A 24154-nucleotide genomic window follows, 5' to 3' on the forward strand; every position below is an offset into this window, starting at 1 on the left:
CAACGAAGGAGTACCCTAGATTTTTACTCAATCTGTAGTAGCTGTGTTTGCATAAGCGTGTTCTTGTTTCAGATGTAACTGACTTCTGCAAAGTCTCTCCTCTTTCTCTCATATTCTCCACTTCTCTTCCCACTAATTTTCTTTCAATGCAATTGCTGCTCAGGAATTCTTGAGTGTCTACTCAGGCATTTCCCAAACTGTTGGTTTGAAGTGGCTCTGAATAACTTCAGCATCCATTGCTATCATTACATATAACTGCTTGATGATGATGGTGATGATGATGAAATAATAATTTTATTAACTTTTTTATACATGTGCTTTCAAAATAAACTAGTACAACTCAGTGAAAATTACTGAAAAATATTTGCTACTGTCTGACACATGTCTGTAAAACATATTTATTTGTTAGTATACACACTGCAGGATAAGAATGTATAGTATATAAGTAACACTAAAAATAAAAGAAACAAAGACCACCTCACTGTTTTTTCAATCAGGGGGAATGATGACAGCACTCTCATAAAGTTTTGAGTTTTTTAGTTTGCTTATTTATATTTAGAAAGTGACACACTTCTGCATCACTGTTATTCTGGGAAGAAGATTATTTATTTGGTTAGTTACACTGAATTTTCTTCAACTCTCTGCTAAGTTAGTAAGGGATTTTCCACATTTTAATTTGCAGTTGCTGTCCTTGAATTGACTGTAATAGTTTGGACAGTAGGCTGAGTAGCTACAGACTCCTCTAAAACTGAAACACAACACAACTAAAAGCAAGTTAAATATAAAAGTTAGTACTAGGTTATTATAATTCTAGCATAATTGCCTTCTGTCACTGGATCCCAATCCAAGATTCATATTTAAAAAAGGAAAAAGTTAATTTTATGTTTCAGAAACATTAAAAAGAATTTATTTTGGCTTTTGGAATTAGATACTTATGTCATTCATGCTAGTTGCACAGCCAGTTTTTTTTGTGTTTTGCTTCCAGTTTTTGCTTGAGGGAATAGGTAAGTATTTTGCCAAACAAATGATACTGACCCTGGATTCCAGTTACTAGTCAGCCCATCAAAACCATTTAAATCCTTAGCCCCTGTAGAGGTATGTGGTAAAATAAAAGTTCTCAGAAGAAAACCTCAAAACCCCATACAACAGCCGTGTATCATGAGAAAGGACAAATATCACCACTGAATAATTTCTGTTCTGTGTAGAAATCACAGTCCTCAGAAGATGTGTCCCAAGGTCCTTATGGCTTTGAATTGCTTAGATGTTAAAAGTGTAGTTTACGCAAATGAGGCACATTTTTTCCCAGCTACTCTTGACTTTTTTCTTAGCTTTAAGTCGAGGGAACCTTTTTTTTATTTTAAGTAGACTGTTTTTTGTACACAAAAAATAAATTTTTGTACACAGATCCTGAAAATAAATTCTATCATTGAGTCTTTTCCATTTGCTACTATATATGAAAACATAACAAATTTTAATACATCTAACAGAAATTAGGAATTAGGCAGCAATCTGCTAGCTTTGGTTTGAAAAGGAGTGATTTATATTAATAAATTTTGATGGTGTTAACTATTTCTTGGCATCACTCTAGCACCATGCTCTAATTTCTCTTATATAGTAGCATTACATGAGTTTGAATTAGCAGTATTTCTTTGGTGTATTAAATCATTTAACTGACCATCCAAATTGGAACAAGATGATGGTAATAAGTCATAATAGATCAAAATATTAAGATTTGGGAATGGAGAGGAAAGATTCTCATTCTGTTCCATGTTCTCAGTGAGGAGGGAAGTCACAGTAGGCGGTGTCCTTTATTGTGGAGTTGTGTGTGCTCAGCAAAAGCTGTTGCTGCTGAATGACAGCCTGGTGTTCAGACTGTTCTACTCAAAGTTAAGTTTTTATATTGCAGACAATCCTGGGAATAGGAAGGGAGATTGGAAGCCCCACATTATATAGGAAGGTAACATGAAAGAGCATCATTAACCTCTCTCAAAAGATAACCTGTGGAGACAGGTCATGGGTTGAGCCAGGCAAGTTGGCTGTCTGAATAAAGACTTCACTGCATTAATGGTCATCTGACGGATCACTTGATGCACACTGAACTAAGACAGGACATGTGTCTTTCTCAGTGCCTTAATGACTGTATAGTTAGCTCCCAGAATGCTAATTATAGCAAGTGACACTTTGGGTTGGTGAGCAAGGTATTTTCCATGATTGGAGTGTAAGGTCATGTATGAGGGCAGAAAGTGTTACAGATAATGGTGGTGGACAGCCAGCTGAGTATAAATGGGTTGCTAGGGCTGCAGAGTAATCTAGATGAGGGAATTTGGAAGGCAAAGGTGGGGAAAGCATCAAGTGTTGCTGTATACATAATGTCCGTTTTGAGAGGAAGATTGCATTGCATAGATTTCATCTGCCTTCTGATTGCCAGTAGTAGTATATTCCTGTTTTTCATGTCTAGGCTTCATAATGAAAATCTAAATTTTTATTGCGTCTAACTCAAAAGATGTTTGTATTTATAACATCTCTGAGGCACATGATCTACAGCAGTTATGAGTATATTACTTTCACATTTGAATTATGAGCCCTAAAAGCAGATTAGTTTTTGCAGTTTCCCATACATATGTGGTTACTCAAAATGGATTTGTGCGTGAGCATCAGTTGTTTATTTCAGTTAGAAAAGTTTGGTTTATCAAGAAAAAGAAAGTCCGTATGTTTAGCGTTCAGTCATGGAAGAATCTGACTAGAAGAATCTCAGTAGAAGAATTCTACTCTTCTGTAGAATGGGTGTTTTGTCTCTTCTGTGAGAAGTGGGCTGCTTTTCTAGGTTGTGTGAAAGGTAGCCACTCTTTATGATCTGGGTTTTTTATGGAAAGGAAGAAAAAATATTGTCTTCCGAATACACACAAGGATATAACATGCCTGTTTCTTGTGTACCAAGCAGTATGAACCAGAAATGCCCACATTACACTGTTGTATGTCCAGAGCAGATCATATCACATGCCTGGCATTTCTGTGGATTTGCAGAGGAGAACTGAGAACAGAACTGGATTTTCTTCTGCAGAGAGCACACTTTTGGCACCATTTGTTGTTCTATTTGTTCATCTCTTTGACTTTTGGCAATGAAGTCAGTTCAGTTTGCGCAGTTTTTTTTTAGTCAGCATTTCTCCATTTTGTCAGTTTCTGCTCTGTATTCTCTCCTTTTTTTAACAAAAACAAACTAAAAAAACACACATATGCAAAATCCCATCTGTGTGTGATGGTGAAATATTTTTCTGCTTTCTGCTCATTCTTGTTTTCTACAAATAAATGTCTGTCTTATTTCTTGGAAATATGACACCATTACAAAGTTTCCAGTAAAGCAGCTCACACATGACCACTGGGAGGCAAATGTTAAGGATTCATTTGATACAAGCTAGTGGATACACTGACACTTCAGTTGTAATTCATGAAGGAAAAAATGTTTCTTAGCTATCTAATTTCCTCTCAGTATGTATTTCAGTTCTTTACTTGTATTGAGGACCTTATCTGACGTTGTATGTTGCATGCATTTTAACAAGGCCACCTTCTAATGGAAATTGCTTTTTGCATTCTCTGCAGTGTCAGTGTAAAGATTCTTGTTCTTAGTTTAAAAAAAGCAACCAAAAAACTCAGAAAAGCCCCAACAAGCAAATAAAACCCATCAACAACAAACCAAGCCTGGACATTTAATTTTAAGGCTATTATTAGGCTCAGAAGGTCAGAAGCAATGACATATGTTTTCATTTTTTTCAGTCTCATGACTGTCAAGAGATCAAATAGTGTTTGTGTGTGGACAGTGCTGGCTGTTTATGATTCTTTACCTTCCCTTGGCTCACAGCTCACTGAAACTAGAATGTGCAACTGGCAGCCAGGTTTCTTCAGTGGTGGAAAACATTAAGAGTTAAATATTGAAAACAACAATAAGCAATGATGCCGTGTCATCATCCTGACTTGCAGCTGTGCTGTGAATGAATGGTTCTCTGCCTACTAGTCTTAATTCCTGGTTTTCCACTCTGAGTGTAGCTTAACTTTAAATGTTAGGTTACTATTTTATAATATTTACATCTCAAAGCATTTAATAATTTAATAATTAAAACCACATGTAACCAATTGCATTTTTGCTGCAAAAGTTACAAATAGACCATCAGATCCATTATTTTATCATACAATGAAGGCAACAGGGGAATCTATTCATAGAAGTACATTGGTAAATGTCTGACGTGCATAACCCAGATCCAAAAAAAAACGATCAATCTAAATAAAATATTCCTTTTCTAGGTGTATCCAGAGGGATTAATATCTAAATAATATGTTCTTTTGCTTGAAAACAAAACAGTTATGTATATTTAAGGGGGAAAGCAGATGCACCTTCTGATGCATGTAGAGTTTGCTGTTTTTTTAAATTCATATTTTCCTTCCCTTTGAAAATGCTGTTTGTGTATTCTCAGCAAAATAAGTTTGGGATATAAGTAAGAATACTCTTCAGTTGGTTTAGGTTATTAGAATTTTCCTTATAAATATGGAAAGTAGCGATAACTGATGAAGGGTCACTGGATATAGTCATGCCTTCACAAAAATATATCAAGCCAAAGAAGATCAGTGTTTCTGTAGTCCAAAAATAGCAGATCCAACTTTGAGGGAGTGCAAAAGACAAAAAGTTAAAAAACAAGCAAAAAAAATTCTACTTGCTTAATTAAAGAAAAAAATATCTTTCTTTCAGATTAACTAGAGCAAGAAAAGTTTTCTTAGGTTAAGTTCCCTATTATTCACAAAGGACTTATATGTATATCAGTTGTAGAATAGAATAAAGTGGAAGAGCTCATGTACAGTTCAAAAATAGTAAGCAAAGTGAAAACTATTTTTCTAAGCAGAAAAATCTGAAAAGAATGAAAATACTTACAGGGAAGTACTTACCTGCTTTAAGGGATGAAAAGATTTTTTTTAAATTAATCTTGAATCTATAAAACATTATTAAGAGAACAGTCTTTGTTCTGGTCAATACGAATGGTTGTACGTGCTCCAAAGTCTTTCAGATAAGAAAGCAATTTATGGAATTTTTTTTAACCATTATTTCATTACTGGATCCAAAGTTATATATTCTGATCCTCATATTTTTAGATGTGATAATTGAATTTTTCATCCCTCTTTTGGCCAGCCTTTTAAACTATTCAAAATATTTTCCTTCAAAATGAGTGAAAGCTATTTGACATAGTACCCCAAAAGCAATCCTTATAAAATAGGGTCATACTGAAGCAAAAGGCATGTCTTGTTACTTCAGAATAGAATTCGTTGCTTCAACAGTTCAACATCTTTGAAAAGTGCACCCTGAAGTGTGAATTTAAGGTTTTCTACTGGTTCTCTTTCACTTCTTGAGCAAAGTGAGGAGTATAGGCCATGGTTATCATTTCACTGCGAATAAGCTTCCAATATGCTGACTCTAGCCTTAGATATTGAAGAGTGGATTCTATTGGGAATTTACGACTCGGCCCTTAAAATTCAAATTTATGAGGTCCATACAAGGATATAGATAGTGTTGTGAAATTGTGAAATTCAAGGAAATTAGTTGTTTAATGGTGGGAAACATGAGGAGGTGCTTTTTCAATATTTCGTATGTTCTTTATTTTCCTTTTCTGTGATTTTACCCTCTTAATTTATTGTCTCAACAGCAGATTTTTCTTGCTTGGGTAGTTTTTTTTCTTTAAAAGTTCAAAATCAGCTATAATTTTTACTACAGCTGATCTTGAGATAGTAAGTGATTTGCACCATCACTTAGAAGTAGTAAGTATTGCTGTGTGTCCTCATTTATACTTGTGCTCACAAAGCAGTGATATTATACTAGTTCAGAGCTCAGGCTGATCAATCTAGAACATTTCTTACTGAGACAATAGAACATGACTCTACTTGCAGTTGTTTTTTCTCTAACCCAGATTGATATCCAATATTTCTTTTTAAGCCTTTTTCTGTGATAAATGAAATCCACTGACAAAATTCCTGTGGCTTTCCACAAGAGCAGTTAACTGCATTGAAGTATATTAATTGGGTATTAAAGGCATCGTTGCAATGCGAATTGGACAAGTGTCTTGGATTATTTAGGTTGCAAGTTTCTGGGTCAGGGTTTGTCTTTGAACTGTGTTTGCGCACTGCTCAGCACAGTGGTGTCCAAGAATAACACTTACATATATGATGCTGCAGTACTAATAAATGCCGTAATTTCTAGTGAGGAAAAAGGGAAGCTGAACACTTTGAAGGCTGGTAGTGTTCTGATGAAGATGATGCCTTCATGTGTTGATAGAGCAGTTTAAGCTGAACTGTTCAGTTTTGATGGATGCTGACTGTGCTGGCAGCTTGTGCTGAGAACACTGCCCAGGCAGGAATTACACCCTGCTAGCTGGCTTCTTTTCCCTGTTGTACTCCCTGCCTCAAGTGAGAAGCCTAGGGCAAGAGCCTCCGTGTTCTCACTTGCAGAGGGGAGTATGTTCGTGCTGGTTTGGTGGTGGGACCTCCAAGTGCCCTGTGTGGTCTCAGTGAAGCTGTGCTCCCACAGGCGTGTGCAGGCCCCGTGCTCAGCGCTGCGGTCTCGCCTCAGGCTGCCTTGGGACTGAGGAGAAGTCTCTGTACTGTACTTTGTGTACAGTGCTTGTGACTCAGGGCTTAAGGGTATCTGCTGTTGCCAAGACTGGCAGCAAAAGAGATCAGTCCCTAATCACTGGGAAGGTGCAGGGAAGGTAAAAAGTGCTCCAAATGTTCCAGAGCAGCAGGTACCTGAATAGGTTAAGAACACGCAGAAATAGAGGGTGTCAGTGTCGTGGGGCTACAGCCTGGGTTGAAACCTGGTTGCAGACTCTGTGGAAGCCAGTGAGCTTGCATTAGCTTCAAGTCCTTTGATGGTGGGGCTAAAATGATTGCATCTGCCTGGGTAATCATGCAAATCATGTCAAATTGTTGGCACGAGCCTTGGGTGGAAACCTAAGTATCAGTATCAGGAATTGTATATAGGCCTGCAAATTGGTTTTGCAATGTTTTGGGGTTTTTTCCTTGTGAGGGTGGTTGTTTTTAAAAATTTTATTTATTCCATGAATTAAGTAAATATTTGCGAATAACTTTGACTTGCAAAAGACTACTTAAAATGTGAAAATAGCAATAAAAACCAGTGTATGCAGTCTTTAAACAATAAAACCTATTCTAATACATAAACAAGAATTATAAAATGTGTAACTGCAGAACAGAAGATTTTTATTAATATTAGTGTTACTGTAGTCTTCTATGACAAACATGGTCAGCCAAAAGTGTAAAAAAGTATTCACTTAATATGAAGTGAATGAGATTTATATTTCAGGTATGCCATACTTCAAGATTATGTTTCCCACGCATAGGAGTACAATGATACATTGTTCACCAGTGCTTATTTTGCTTGATGACATTATAAAGTAGGCCATTGGTCATGTTAAAGAATGTCTTAATACTTTTAAACTTGAGTAGATATAAGTGCAGTTCCATAGCATTTGTTTTGTCTATTATATTGGCTGCATTAAAAAAAATCTTGAGCTGTAGACAGTTTTGGAGTACAAGGCAGAAGAACTTTAAAAACCTGGGACTTGAAAGTTACGTGTAGGACTGGATAAATGAACTTAATTTTTCAAAGATCAGGATTTTCTATAAGGCTGGAATACTAAAACTCAGCTTTTCCACAAGCAGTTCTGCAATCCAAGGGCTTTCACTTACTATACCATACCTGTGCTTCAGTTTCCTTCCCTGTTGTGCTGTCATTCCTCTTTTGCAGCAGGTTATTTGGGAATCTTCAACAGGTGCAAAGAGACCTTACAAGCGAGGTATATGCAGCTTGAAACTGCAAAGCAGTTTTTACTTACTAGAAGTAAAATATCCAAAAGCTTAAGATGGAATTTAGTGTACTACTAGACTAAACATTAGGACGCTCACTAGCCCAGTAAGATACCAAAAGAGGTTTTCCTGGCCATGCAGGAGTGAGATAGGCAGTAAAGGTCTGTTCTCCACAGCTCCCTTTGTGCTCCTGCATACCCATGCCATGCTGCTGTGGTGTTTTTGTCCAGATATGTTTTCTCCAGATATGGATGGAGGATCTTCCAGCTTTCAGTGAGACCAACCAGCTTGGCTGGCCCTCTTTCTTTTGGTTTTTTTTTCCTTTTCTTTAGGACTTTACCTTTCCGCATTGGGAATGACCTTGAAACCTTGAGTTATAGACCATACCTTTCAGGAAGAGCTGATACAGTTCCTTTTAGTTAAACAAAAATGAGTGACGATTACCCAAGGCATTACTAAAACATGCATATCCATTTTATAATATGATGAAACACTTGTATCTTGCTACTTGAGCACAGCAGCTGAACTTGGATTTTATTTTCGTTATCTTTAAATCCTTTTATATTTGGTTGGATTTTTCTTTCATAGGAAACATCCAACAGCAGACTAGGAAGGATACAAAGGACATGGTTTTAATGTAGTGAGCTTCTGGTCATTGCACAGTAGAGCAAACAGTTAAACAGAAATGTGACTAAAAAACTTTAAAAGTTTGGGGCTCAGCTGCCAAAACTATATGGTTCAACCTGTATGGTGATCTCATAAGTTAGCTTCTGCTGTGAAAAATCCATGTTCAGAAAGGGGTGCTGATTGAATAACTTGATAATTTAGGAGTTAGCAGTTCTGTGATATCAAGTGTCATTTTTTTTAAAAAACACTTTAACCAGTGCCTAATTATTATTTGTAAAATCTCTTATCTTTTTAATAAACACAAGAGACACCTAGAAGGAGTACCTTGTCTTAGTTTACAGAAAGAACTATGAGCCAGCCTGTGTTTTGGCTGTCCAATAAGGTCTGGATATTTTTTTAATGAATCAAAGCATCAAAGAGTCAAAATACCATGTTTCCTAACTGCTGTATAAAAGTTAAATTGAATAATTTTATGTAGAGGCAAGAAACAATATTTTAGTTTTATTGCAACTTAATGCTGCTTGAGGAGAGAGGATGAATTTGCCTGAGTGTGTTTTCCTTATTTTTGGCTGTCACCTTTCTAGTACATACAGAGGGGATGTAGGACGCGAGTTCTAGAGAAGAGAAGCTGCTGTCTTGGTCAGCTCTGGCAAAAAGTACAGCAGAGCATGGAAGGTATTTTGGTTGCAATCAGTCGTGCCAGCGGGTCGGTTGCTTTGTGTTGAATTCGGTGTTTGAATTTGTGTCGAATGCCGCGCGCCTCGGGGAGGAGCCTGGCCGTGGGCTTGTGGCACCACGCGCCCCACCAGCTGCCGTGGGGTGGGAGGCTGTGCAGGGTGCTCTGCCGCAGGTGCTCTTTGCAAGTGCAGCCACCGAGCCTCAGGCTTGCTTTTGGTAGCTGCAGAAGGATGACATTAACCTTTGTTCCATGTTCTCCAGTCACCGCATTCTTTGTTTTTATTGAGCAACCTGAATTTGCCAGTTTGTAGACACTCTAGTTTAATTGGCGTGACTTGTCCAGAATTGCCCGAAATATATACACGGACCTTAGTGTCAGTTCAGGAGCTGGACTCTGCATTTTGCAGTAGTACATGTGGAAAACGACCTTGCAAAATATTTACAGTAAATAATAGCCTTCTAATAAAAGCAATGTATCTTTTCACTGCATTTCAGAAAGAGGATACTTGATGTTCTAATTCCTTGAGTTAAAGGTGACCTCTTATTATTTTGTACTAAAAAGAATGCAGTGGATGTAATAGGCAAAGCTTCTCACAGTCTGAAATCAGAGATACAACATTCTCTGAAATCGAACAGAGATTTCAGATCAAGTATTCATGCCCAAATGTCTTTTCTTTTTAACTCTGTTTTTAATCATTCATCTTTTCAGAAAATCACGATGCACCTTCAGACTAATGAGCTTCTAAAATTGTAACCCTGACTGTTTAAACTTTGATGTTAAATTGCAGTCTTTCGCAGTAGATTCTTTCCAAGGCATTTAAAGGCAAATTATATGTTACATTTAGTTAATTGAACACCTTGATACTTGTCAGCTCTCAGTAATACCTTCTGCATTAATTTTCCTTTCCCAAGCCTTCCCACAAGGATTTAACAAAAAAATGTGCATGATAGTTCTTAATAATACTGCTTTTAGAGTGGTATTTTCTCCTTGCAAGCAGATCACATCAGTTGCCTTCCTTGTTCCTTGTGTGCTGGGAGGCAGAAGACCTGCTGATGCAGTCAGTGTACCTCAGCAGGACACTGTTGTCCTTCAGTGATTGTATTTCTAATGTGGACTACGATTTCTCTTGATTTTTAGAAAATCACGTATATCACAGATAATAGGCAAAGTAGCAGATGCTATGTCCTGAGCTAGTATCTGCAGGAGACACAACCATCTGTACCGGGAATTACATATTCTATTGGTTTATTTTCTTTTTTTTTTTTCCAAAGGAAAACAAAAATTTAGACTGCAATAATGTTAGTTTGGTTTTAGTAGGATCAACCCTAGCACTCTTCTGTTATTGAGGTAACATTGGTAGTAGCATTTTTGGTAGTATAGAACACTGGAGTGAAGGTTTTATTATACCAACAAAAGTATGGTAAATATACAAATAATGTGTAAAGTCACAAAAGCAATAAACAGTGCATATTTTTTGGTGACAAACTGCATTATTTACTGACAAAAAAAAGGTGTTCTGTTTGTTGAAATAGCATGAGCTAGAGAATCCGACCTACAGTTCTGTTGTGACCTTGACCAAAGTCATTTAAGCTCTTTGCGATTACGTCATGCATAGAATCATGTGTACTGCTGTTGCTTGGTCTGATGTCCCTGTTCTGAATAACAAAATTTATTTGAACTTTGTGAGCAAAGGATTCTACTAAAGTGTGATTGCAGTGCTGATGTTTTATATTGTTTCAAGTTATTGTGCAGGTAGTGATGCAATCTAGATATGCTCATTCTGAGAAACCAGGTGAGAGGTATGAAAATAGAGGAAATGTTGTAAATTCTGCATGCTTACATTTTTCTTTCTCGTGCTTTTGGATAGGATATTCAGAATAGGTAAGCCATTCCCTGCTGAAGTCCTTGTGGGTGTACCACTGCTCCACATGTACTTCTCTAGTCAGGACCCCAGAATCTGGGAGACGAATTGATAGAAGCTGTATATCATGGAAAAGAAAGACTATAGATTTCATGTATTTTCCAGGGATCTTTAATCCATGTAGTTGGAATTCTTTTTCTTCTCCCCCTTTAAGGGAGTCACAACTGAAATTTTGGAACTCAAAGGATGCATCTAGAGAAAACCAAAGGGTTTTTCTTTTAAACTTGAAAGATAATTTTTCTTTTAGTCACATCATGGTTTTCAGTTCTTTAAAAGGTAACACTCAAATGTAGTTGAATTCTTACAGGAAAAGTTTTCTGTGTATACATCTATCTATCTGTCTGTCTGTCTGTCTGTCTATCTATCTATCTATTGATCTATCTATCTTCAAAATATCCTTGTTTTACATTTTTAAAGTGAAAGTTTTGTAGCTTCAGAGATACAGCTTAGTTATAACATGGCCTGTACTCTACTCAAATGAGACAAACATCTACAGCTCAGTGTCTAGTTTTTCTTTTCCAAAACAAATATGCTGAGATCTCAGACTTGTTTTGTCTTTAATGTTATGGACTTTTGGTAATGGAATAAAGTGTCTTTGACCTGCAAGAAATTTTTCATTTCTCATTTAAAATGAAGAGAGAAGAAAGCCCCAAATAAATATCTCTTTTTGTTACTTTTTGCATTGCTTTCAAGTTATAATTTCAGATACTTTTTATGAAGCAGGGCAACTGAAACAGTTAAAATACCATAAAAGTTGCAGCTCTCCAGTCACATTTGGAGTTCTTAAAAATGCTTGGGATTCTTTTTTTCAACTGGATTGAGTTTTTCTTGTATTTGTAAATCTTGCAAGTCAAACAAGAGAAGAGAGGAGGCATAATAGCTCCCAAAGAGCACTATTCTTGCTAGAAAAAGACCTGCTTGTGCATATTACACTTTCTCGGTATTTGTCCCATATGTGAGCTCATCTCATTTCTAGGGCTAAGAGAGCATTGTAAATTAGATTTCAAGTTTGTTTAACATCTCATCTTCCAGCGTGTTGTTGTAACTTAATGCTAATTATGTTGGCAGCCTTTGTGAAGCATTAAACACTCTGAAAAACAAATAATTAGTAAGAGTTAAAATTAAATCGAGTTTTCCTAACAAGCAGTCCCAAAGTTGAATGTTCCCACTGTGTACATTCTTAGTTAAGCATAGCTCCTGATTATGTGCTTGCCTGTTTAAATCTTGACCAAGGAACTGGGTTGAAGCATGAAAGTCACATAGATAACTCATATATCTGCTGTATGATTGCCACTGGTGTAAACAATAGACATTAAATAATTTCTGGATTATTAATGGACTCTTCCAACACGTTTTACATATAGACTCTAAGACACATGCTTCAAGTGTAGATAGCACAAAAGGTAAGTTCTGCTGCCACACCAACCAGAGTACTCCCCTCCATTAAAAACAGAGTGAAAATATGTGGATTTTTTTTTTTTTTGAAAATGTCATCTGCTTAAGTTCCTTTGGAGCACAGAATTTCATTCTTTCTTCAGTGCTTCATTGAAAGCAGTTAAAATGCATTCAGAAAGTCTTGAATGAAGGCCAAGATATCTGGCAGCAAAATGGTTTTGGTAAAAAAAAATATCATTAGAAAGGGTTCTGTCATGTTCATAGTCTTCAGAGAAAATAGTAGAAGGTCCTTTGTTTCTGGTAAATGTTTGTCATTAAAATGAAGGTGATCACTACAAAAGTTATACTGTACTGAAAGAAAATGGAAAACAAATTGAAAATGCAAGTTTTTTTTCTGTCTGACGAGCAAAACATCACATTTTACTCTTTTTTAATGACTAAAGAGGGGGGGAAGTGCAAGGTTCAGACTACATATAATCTTACACTGACAGTATGACAGAATTTGGTGACAATATGTCAAGGCCTAAAACAGAGCAAAGAAAACCATAATTGCATCTAGCATATTTAATGTATTATGGTGAAGGTCTCTTAAGCCTTTTCTTTTTGGTTACATTTAGGTGGGCAACCCATCTGTCTTCAAATGTGACACTGCAGAGGTCTGTATAAGCAAATGAGGATGATGTTCCTTTATTACCACGCCAGAGTAAAGTACTACATGTAGCCCTATTGCATTATTTCTAGCCTATCTGAAATCATGGTATTCTCTCAACTTGCATTTCCCTTGAGGCCCATGTGGCAGAAGTCCATCCTGCAGCTGGTGCGTGTGAGCTGAGTCTGCTCTAAGACACGGTGAAAGAGTCACAGAAATGTCTTCTGTGTAGATAACCTTTCTCAATCCCTCTAAATGAACATCTCTGCGTTAATCACAAAAATTTACTCCAAAGTATTTTCCTAGCCTTCTGATTGGTTTGACAAAGAGAACAAAATTTCAAAAGGGAGAACCCTAGGGGTTTTTCCTTAAATGTTTACAATCTCATGCTGAAATTTCATACGTAAAAAGTAAGTGGGAAATATTTGTTACAAGTGCTCTCTTTGTTTCTTTTCCCATTCAGCAATCCACAGTTATTTTTTTAATACATTATGCTTCAGAACATTAAAGGTGTAGTCCCCAATACTTCACTAATGAACTGTTAGTGAGATCTGGTACAACTTTCAGCTGACTCTCAAAAGTATATAGACATTGGGTTTGGAATTGTCTTTAGAAATATTCAGTAAAATCTGTTTGGTTTCAGGCAGTGACTTACAGAAGCTAAAGTGTAAATACAGTCATTCCTTTTTATAAAATAAATTAAAATTTAATCAACAGTAAGTTCAATTTGGCTGATTTAAGTTAAGCATATAGCTGCAGCAGTGTTCCTGATACAGAGTGGTAAACTGGTCCCCAGTTCTGAGTAACTCAATGAAACTTGCACTGACCGCAAGCTTCTGCTCTGATCTAAACAAAATGAATTCTGTCTAGATGTTTTTAAAATGTTTATTTGTAAATTGCTGTCCTATTTAAACCAGTTTTATTCTCCAGTTTATCCAGAACATACATTTTGATTAATCCAGTATTCTGTTTTCAATTCTAAAGGAAAGGGAATTGGCATGTTATTTATTTTATTTTATTTTATTTTATTTTATTTTATTTTAGTCATCTGTTCCCAGTGTCCTTTACATTAAAGAACTTGCATATGTTGGTAAAATTGTTGATATCCCAATGAACTTTGGATAAAAAAACCCCAAACCAGCAGTCTTTATGAACATGAGCTTGTGCTTCAATTCTTTTTATAGATGGTAATACATCAGCTGCAGAACTAATAAATTTTGTGATGGTAAATTAGTTCCATTCGAGAAAAATTCATTCAGAATGCTCTGTTTGTCGAAAAATCTTTTTGAAGAACTCAGCATAATCTTTGCTATATAATTTCACCTTCTTCTGTTTTCTCCATCCATAAAAGGCTAACTTTTACCTTGTTCTGCTGTTTTATGTCACAAAAAAAAAGGTATGTTTCATTTAAAGTCCATTATGATGAATTCTATTTGTAATTTCTAAATTTTTTCTTCAGAAAACTAATTCAGAATCTTTAGATATCAGTTGATTCTGATAATCTCCATTAAAAAAAAATCTTTCCTCCTTCTGAGAGAGGTTCAGGTATAAAATAGCAACAGGGAAAATGCAAAATGCAAGATAAGGGAAAATTTTAGAAGGGTTAGAATTAGTTGCCAGTGAATATAATGATTCACAGTAGAGCTCATTAATAAACTCTTTGATTTTGAATTATTCATATTTTTATCATAACACAGCTTTAGCCAGTGCTTTTGCGGACCTCAAAAAATCAAAGCAAAGCAAACTTTAGAAATAAAATTCCTTCTCATTGTATTGACAAATTTTAGTGATTAGACTTTGTGAAAAATATGGATGTAAATAAATATGCAGGCATATCTTTTAAAATAAGATTTAAAAGTACTGAAAAACAGGAATTTTTCCTCACTTCAGTTTCCTTCTTCCATTTTCATATATTTTCTATCACATTAACTGCATATTTATAGTAGCTTACTTTACAGAACAATTTATGATAAAGATAATATACAGAACGACAGGAGGAGCAGCTCTTGGATATTTCAGATTTTATTTCTAATAGTTAGTGTGTTTGCAGTCACTGTCCTTTCTGGATTACTTGTGAATTTTGCTTTCAAAGCAGAATTAATGTTTACAAAAAGTGTGGCTTCTCAAGGATTTTAACATACACACTCCTCTTATCAGCTTTTTTCTGAAGCTTTTCAGACAGTATGTCTCTCCACTGGATTAAAGAGTCATTTTAAATTTGATTTTAAATTCAAATAGCTTCAAAAACATATTCTTAGGTACTTAGCCTGTATACTAACAGGTAGAACAGTGAGATGGAGATGCTGATGTAAATCAATTTTGTGCTTAAGAAGAGCTTGACAAGGAGTTCACTCCCCATGGTCAGTGCTCTCTTCACTAAGCTGCTAAAGTGATAAAAGAGTGTCAACTACTCATTTTTCCTGTGCTTTGTGGAAAGCCTGATGCATTTAAGAGGCTATTTTGCCTCTTTTGGATATGCCACTATTTTTGGCAAAATGAAGAATTTCGGTGTTATGCAATTTTTTAATGTCTAATATAAGAGAATTATTTTTAAACATGCGAGTGATTATAGTGGACTTTGAGTCCATTGGGTTTTAGCCAGAGCTTTGGGCATACAGGCTAATCAAACTGGGAGGTTGGGAGCTGAGAGCTCACAAGGTGAAGGCCACCAAAATAATCATCAGCTGTAAAAAAAAAAAAATCCAGAGTCTGTCAGAGAGCTATGAAAAATTAAAATGTGTTATTTCATTTCCAAAAAAATGAGGTTAAAAATGCTATGCCAGTGAGGTATTTTATGCTGTGACCTGTTGTGCTTTCCATTGGAAAAGATACTAATGTGTTTTTTTTGTGAAGACCAAAAAGTCACATGTGATTATGGAATTGTGGAGCACATTGTAATACATATGTCAAAGTCCATGAGTAAGGATATTTTTTCATGCCATACTGTTTTGGTGCTGATTGCTATTCCTGATCCAGCAACTAATATCAACCATTAGAGCCTGATTTTGTCTCTTAAAGCTTATGTAAAGCATACTTAGTTATTCTGCAGAGTCTGGGTGTGTATATAGAAACTGGGAAAGGCTAGAGAGTTGAGTTTTTAAAATCTAAAGGCCCTCCTTTGGAACAAGCAAACTCTTTTTATTGGTGACAGAATATTATCAAATGTAAAGAAACAGAGCTGGGAAACGCTGAATTCCTGACGCTGCTCTGCAACATGAAGATAGATCTTTCTGAAGGAAGAAGGTGTGAATGTAATAAAATGTCTTAGTCCAAATACTTAAGATTAAGCAGGATTTTGTACACAGAATAATAATTGTAAGTTTTTTGAAATGAGAAGAGTCAGTCGTGGAATTGCTGCTGTTAGTCCCAGCTTTCACCTCTGGGAGATAGAGAGGTATTCCTATATGCCTTGCATTCTGTTCCGTTGTGCACATTTAACTTCATTAAAATGAGCCATGTTTAGGCACAGTGAACCTAATTATTTTTCAGAACAGTCAGATTATATGTTTAAAAAACACTTCTGTAGGCAAAGCTCAGGACTTTTTGTACAGCTTTCCAAGAGCTTTAGGTATATTCTTTATCCTGCTGAGTCACAACAAATCACAACTTCAGTTACGCCACTGCAGGAACAAAATAGCTTGAAACTGCTGAAAAGAACACAGTGGGAGTAAGAATATGCCTGTACTGGGGGATAAGTACCAAAACTGGGGCTTGAGGAGAGGTGGGTGCATTTCTTAATTGAGGCAAGAAAAAATTCTCCTTAAACTCTCTAGAAACTTTGATAAGACACATTATTTTTTCACATAGTCAAGACCTTCTGAACCAGTAGTCACCACTTTATTTGCAGGATTACTTTTTGATACATTGGTACTGAGCTTTCCTATCTTTATCTCTATTCTTTCTAGTGGATTGCTGTCTGTCACAAATTTAAACCTTTCCCAATTTCCCAATACTTACAGAGTTGATTCAACAGATTCTCCTTAACATTCTTAACACTATTATTGAAAGCACATTTAAAAAAAAAAAAAGATCAGGTACTTTTAAGGAGCTTCAGCAGCTTTTTTGCTTGAAACTGAATTGCTTCTCTTGGAAAGATGGAAAATATTCACAGGTATAGTGATTTAACACAGCATTAGCTCTCTACAGCACCATTGAAGACAAGGCTGCCCCCAGTGGAAGACAAATAAAGGCTTGGCATCCTTAGTAAAAATGGCATTTAATTCTTATTTCTTATTCTTTACTGGTGGATTATCTGTTGCTCAAGCATTGATGGGTGGCTATCTGATAGAGGCTAGGGGTAATTTTATGTCTTTACCCTTATGTTTAAATTATAGTTTATATTAAAAGTAATGGAAAAATTTCTTACAACATACTAGCTCACCCATCTGATTTTGTGTTGGTTTTTCTCCCCATGTCCTTTTGTTTTCTTTTAGATTATATTTTTCATTCATCTTAGCAAATAACATGCTAATTACACAGAATACTGCACATTGGTTTTATTAGCTTTTTGTAAATAGCCTGAAAATGCTCTTAGCAGAAAAATCATGAACATTTTTGGATGTGGTAGAAGCAATCCAGTCAACTGACTCTTACCCATTACTTTTGACTGGGTTCACAACTGCTAATGTTGTGAGTCAGTCTGTTTGAAATGCAGGCATTTGTTGTGGTGTTTTGCACTTTCATTAAACATTAAACATAACTTTCATTAAAGTTATTGTGACAGGAATGTTTTTTGCTGCTCTTCGTAAATATTTGGGGGACATCAACAGCAGTGTTAGGAAAAAGATAAGGAGTGGCATACATTTTTCAAAGCTGCCCTTCTGATCCTAAGCCCATCAAGGCAGGCAAAATTTCCTCCATTGACTTTGGATATTTGGAGTCATCCCCACTGTTCCTTCCATGTGCCATTATGGATTTCTTCTTTCCTTTCTTTTAAACAGGAGGAAGGGAGAAGGAGTACAAAGACATCTCTGCTATCATCACAGATAAAATGCTGCTGGTACTAACCATCTAACTGAGAGTAAAAAGACAGTAACAGAATGGTCTGATACTGTGGGGGAGCTCTAATAGGTGGTTAGATCGATCAGTTCCTCAACAGAGCCTTGACAAGTTCTGATTTACTGGGATAAATCAGTTTCCAGCTGTTAATAGTCTAAAAGATTTTAACGTTTGACAAAAAAAACCCTCAGCCTAAATTGCCATTGCTAGGACTTTCTTCTTGATTATGGTAAAAGCAGCAGAAATGGTCATCTTTTCACTAATTTTTACTTCTTTCCTTGACTTGTTCAAGGAGGCAAAACCAAAAATAGCAAAGTTATCAGAGGCTGTTTATGGAGGCAAGAGTAACTGAATTGGAACTGCTGAGTGTGAATTAATGCACTGGTGGTCAAACTTAATGTTATACTTGATTACTTCTTATTAATCTCTTTTTAAGGTGAATGTGTCTTAGATGTCCAGATGTGAATTTGTGATAATTATGTGCAGCTAAAAAGCAGATGTTCTACCAATTAAATGAAACTTCATCACATACAAACAGGGAAGGGAAACAGTGCTGAAAATCATGACACTAACAGTGAAAGCAGAAGAAGACCGCTGTTTGATAAAGAATTTGAAATATTTCTTTGACAAACAAAGCCACTGCAGCATTGTCGCCTGAGGAATATATTTATATTTTTCTGAGATGAGTTGTAAAACTCCCACTCATTTTGGCTTGAGAAAGAATTGAGCCATGCTATTTTTTCACAAATATAATCATTCAGCTATTTTTGGTTTAAATTACAGTGGTGTCAAGACTTATATATGCTGATTGGTGAGAACTGGATGGTGGTGTTTCACAGGATGATGATTGCCTGGTGAAGGGTGTGTTCCAGCTGCAGCACTGCCTGCCTGCTGACATATCCCTTATTAGAAAAGAAGTGTGATAAATAATTCTTACGCCTGTGTGACTTCAGCCAATGATTTTTGTACACTGCAGGAATACATAGCTTTTGTAAATGACCCTTTATTCTGCGGCTGTGTGAGTCTGGGTGTAATCAAGAAAATCAAACTGTATATAGATGCAGTTTTAATACAGTTTAATACTAGTTCTTATCTTCAAGTGATTCACAATATTTCTTACGCAGCTTTTTATTGATTAAGAATAATGGGCTTTAAATATTTATATGAATATATTTGCTGTGACTAATTTAAAAAATATAAAAAATATAAAAAATATAAAAATAAAAACCTGTATATAAATAAGAATTAATGACAACAAATCTTCCATTTTGGAATTTGAATGGTCATGACAAGATTCTGCTTTGTGTGAAACTCTTCACTGAAAGGAAATCTTTGTTTCTACTTCTTTAATTCTGAACTTTCAGGTTTCCTAGCTTTTCATAGTAAAGTGTTTTCCTATTGGGTTTCAGAAGTTTCAGATGTAGAATTAATGGATACTTTGGGAAAACTACAGTTGAATATTGGAATGTGTTACACCCAGCTGTCTCTCACAGTCCAGCTGGAATGAGGAGATGTTTGTAGTGGCTTGTGATTGCTGACAGAGAGCAAGACAGCTCTGCTCCAGTGCTGGTGTGATTGGCTTTTCTGCTCTCTATAATGTCCACTGGAATTGGCTCTACTGGGGATAATCTCAGTGGTGAAGTGAAAGATACAGTTGTAGGAATGGCTTTTATGTGGTCTTCTGGTGACTTCTGGAGCCATGCATTAGAGATGCTCTTATAGAAAATCATGACAAAGTTTAACTTCTGCTGTGACCATTTTGCTATTCCCTGCATAAATGGAGCAGTTCACTCTTTGATGCTGGGATAACACGTCTAAGGTCAGTGGGTTGACTTCTTTCCCCTTCTTAAAAGAAAGTAATTTAAATGCCTGTGGTGTTAGTTTTTAGCCATTTCCATGACTGTACAAATAAAGATTCTGCAATACAACTTTCTTAAGATATTGCTTTTTCTGCTTTGATGCGGATAAAATAATTTTTTTTTTACCTGACTGTGGACACAGTGTAGCAGAAGACTGTCCTGACTTTGCTGGTTCAGGCTTGAGTCCCAGGTGATAGTGGTGCCTGGTGACTTTGTAAAGTACTTGGAAATCTCTGCAAACACAACAGTAATCTTATGAAAATCCAAAGCACGTAGACATATACCAGAACTGCTAACCAAAGAGATTAAAAAATCTTAAGTGAGGTTACAAAATAGATGGGACAAGATTAAACTACCTGCTTAAAAATATGTCAAAGAAATTACAGGATTATCGTGAGAGTGACACCCTTTTATAGTGTCTCAATTTTACCTACAGATTTTTAACTTGAGAAGTCAGCCCTTCAACTTTCCATGTACAGTTGCAAGAGAAAAAGTTTTGAGTTTTTTTTTAAATATTAAATTAGGCAAATTATGTAATTTGCATGCTTTACTGTGCTGGAGCAGTTGCAGCAATAACTGCAACTATTCCATGTCCTCCCATAGCCTTTGTTTCTTAATCACAGTAAATTCATTAATAATAATGCTGATAATTTTTAAATTAAGCATGCAACATTTGATTGCTGAACTATAGCTTTTAAATCATAACTAGGTGAAAATACTCTGAGTAGGAAATCCAGGACACCTGACCTAACAACTAGGATGGAAACATTTAAACAGGTCCTTGAATTGTGCTAACAAATATTGATGTGCATAGCTTTAATGAATAGTTAATCTAGGGAAGCTTAATTGTCTCCATGTCTCCAAAGAAGCTTGTAAAACTTCTGATGTGCCTTTTAAAATTTATGTCACCTTTTTTAAAGAACCTATGTGTAGGTTGGCTTGTGTGTTTTCTGACATGGGTAAAGGAGGATAAGCGGATAAAGACTCCCATTTTCTCTTCCATTTCTCTTCAAGACTTAAGAAAGTAGTTTTAATATTCTTATGGGTTATTTATTTCTGGAACTTAGTGAGTTGTCTTTGATTCTTCTGTTTCAGTCGTATGAGGCATGGAAGTGATCAGGTTCAAAATCCAAAGAGAGGCATTAAAGCAATGTATTATAAATATTTATGTGGACATTTCTTAATATTTGCCTGAATTGCTAACCTTAGAATGTATTGTAGCTTTAGTACCCTTCTGTGAAGTTCATCCAGATCCTATGGATCGTATCTCTTGATGCTCCGTACGGGTTACCATGATAGGTACACAGGCTTTCTTCTTGCCTCCTGGATGGGACAAATGTGTTTCTCTCTCTGTATCCATATATTTATTTCACAGCTGTTACTTGCTATGATTCTTGAGTGGAGACTAAAATCCCTAACATTTAGTGCAGTCTAGAAAAAGAAACAATGTCCGATTGTGTTTTGCTACATGCAAAGCTCTGTAGTCATGAGCTAAATCTGCCATTCTTTTTTTTAACTCTTTTTGCTGTTGTGGTTATCATTGCTGATGTCCTTAGGACCTCCAAATGTGGACTTTTACTACATTTTTCTAAGTTTTGTTCTAGGCAAAACAGAAAAATCTGCATAAAGTATGTGAGAGACAACACTGACACCAGGAGAGAGGAAAATCCAGGTGAAGTGTGGAACAGACTTGATTGGAGTGATTGCTCTGGTCTCTGGCAGTCAAAGAGCTTTTATGTTGTTGCAATCATCAGAGCATAGGTGGGACTTTGAAGATAGTATTTTGCAGACATTTATGGTGAATATCTTACATGTGTGAGAATAGGGAATTTCCTGAGAGTGCCTCTGTGCTTGCTCTGCATTCTTGGTCCGTCACGGAGACTGCAGTCCGGACAGGAAGGAAACAGAAGCAGTTATTTCAGTTGTGGGAAGCAGGTTGTTTATGGATTTGTGAACTAATTAAATAAATGGCCCTCTGTGACCCCCTGTGAGACACGGATTTAGGGACTGGCTAAAATAATACCCTTGGGGAATCTAACAGCATTTAGTTAACCGGAGGCTTCACAGCAGCTGCGGGGGTGATTGCAACCTTGAGTCTGCAATGGCTGCTGCAGGTAGTCTCTGTGGCAGGGCTGCCCTGTCCAGGAAGCAAAATTCCACCCTAATTAGGCTATTAGGCTTTTTTTTCCCATCACAGAGTGAGTGGTGACAACAGGTTTTTAAACATAAAATGTATCTTCACCTTCTATACAGTATATATGTCATGTGAAGACAAGATTATTTATCTAAACTTAGCAGTTTTTAGAAAGGAAAAATGAACATATTCTACTATAATATTGAAACTAATTCAAGAAACAGCACATTGTGAAATTTCACATAATAGCTGACTAAACACTAAAGGGAGTTTTTGCTGTATTTAAGGTAAACATTTTTTGGTGGTGAGAAATACAATGGCATACTTTTTTATTTACCTTGAACTTGTAGAAGGAGGAAGAAGACCATGGGTTGTCTAAGTCAGTATTTATGTGTTCTTTTAGGATTGGATTTCTGATCATAGAGTTGCATTTAGGCCAAGGAGATGAAAATGTACTCTGCTGTCTGGTTGTGCACACAGCCCGTTCTGACTCTCATATTTGCCTCAGACCACAGCACCTGTGGTGTTCTGGGGTCTTATACTACTGCAGAGCATTACCAGGACTTGTAACCCTGGTGAAGAGATTATATTAAAAACAAAGAGGTTTCTGCTGCTTTAGAGTAATAACCAAATACTGAATTATAAACTATTTCTACTACTGGTGTTATTTTTATATCTTCTGATCCATTACTGCTCCTGTATTTGAGTTATATTTAATTCCTTACAGCTGCTTTTAAAATGAGATTGTAAACAAAAATGGTCGTATGGACCAGTCAATGCATTTTTTTTTCAGAGAGCACAATAGTTTAGCAAATGTTTTCATGATAAAGAAATTGTTTTCTTCTTCTTTTCAGATACCATGACCAACAGGATGTTACTAGCAATTTCCTTGGAGCAATGTGGTTGATTTCAATAACTTTTCTATCCATTGGATATGGGGATATGGTACCAAATACATACTGTGGAAAAGGGGTCTGTTTACTTACTGGAATCATGGTGAGTGAATTTGTTAATTGGATATGAGATTGTGATTGCTGTTAATTAATTTGAAATTAAGCCAAAAACTTTTGGTAGTCATAAAGAAATATTCATCAGCTGTCTTGTAGAGGGTGTACTTAATCAGACCATACCCAAAGTCTTTCATTCCTAGTAATAAAACAGAGTTTTCTTTTTTTTTAAGCAAAAATTTAGCAGCTGTGTAATGAAATACAGAGAAACAAATTGCACCCTGACATAATTCAGAAATCTCAGTAAAGTCTTCCATTAGATGTTAAGGTATCATATCATCTTGATGATCTTTGGGCATGTATAATTGGACCAGTACTAATAACAGATCTTCAGTTATGAATTTCTTAATTTCTTATGAGTTACTTAGAATTAATCACAAAGAGACATAATGGTGGCTAAATTCTTTAAATTCTTTTGTTTGAGTATAGTTTTCTACTCTTTCTTACGAGTCTAATAATACATTATTCATAGCAGTCCATTGCTTTAAGTGGAATGATGTTATGCTATTTGAACAGTGAGACCTTTTGCTACCATTGATACCATGCAGCAATTGTTAGGTTATGCATGCTCAATATATATTTATTAAGTGCATTTCGTGTCTATTTTTAATTTTTTGTGCTGCACAATTTGATCAAAGTTGGGCAGGGAGTAAGGCAATGTACTGTTATGGTGGGAAAATTTACAGTTATCTACACTAAATTAGATGTAAACAAGTTCTGGACTCTGCCACCCTTATTTGTACCAACTTCTGTGTAAATGTCCCTGTGAATGAGAAAGGCTGAATGATTGTCATGTATGTACAGTATGCAACAATAAGATACATACTTCCTTCTGAATTTTTGCCACTGATTATAAGTAATGCATGTATAAGTAATCTGCCTCTGTTAAAACAACTATATTGGGATTATGGCTGAAAGCAGATACTGTCAAAGCATTGTCCCTTTTGAGCAGATAGGTTGATAGAAGATTCATTTATAATAAGTGTACATTTTATGTCCAGAGAGAAAAAAAAGCTGCTTTTTTTTTT

At 35.9% G+C, this 24154-nt stretch overlaps 1 protein-coding gene across 1 annotated transcript in view; it reads left to right on the forward strand.

Annotated features, from left to right (window-relative positions):
- The window catches only part of KCNN2 (potassium calcium-activated channel subfamily N member 2), a 71606-nt gene that overhangs the window by 22602 nt on the left and 24850 nt on the right, over positions 1–24154 (forward strand). The window contains exon 4 of the mRNA XM_063179910.1: positions 22974–23115. Coding sequence (XP_063035980.1) covers positions 22974–23115 — 142 coding nt within the window. The remainder of the gene's footprint in view (positions 1–22973; positions 23116–24154) is intronic.

Source organism: Melospiza melodia, chromosome Z, assembly GCF_035770615.1.
Source record: "Melospiza melodia melodia isolate bMelMel2 chromosome Z, bMelMel2.pri, whole genome shotgun sequence".
NCBI lineage: Eukaryota > Metazoa > Chordata > Aves > Passeriformes > Passerellidae > Melospiza > Melospiza melodia.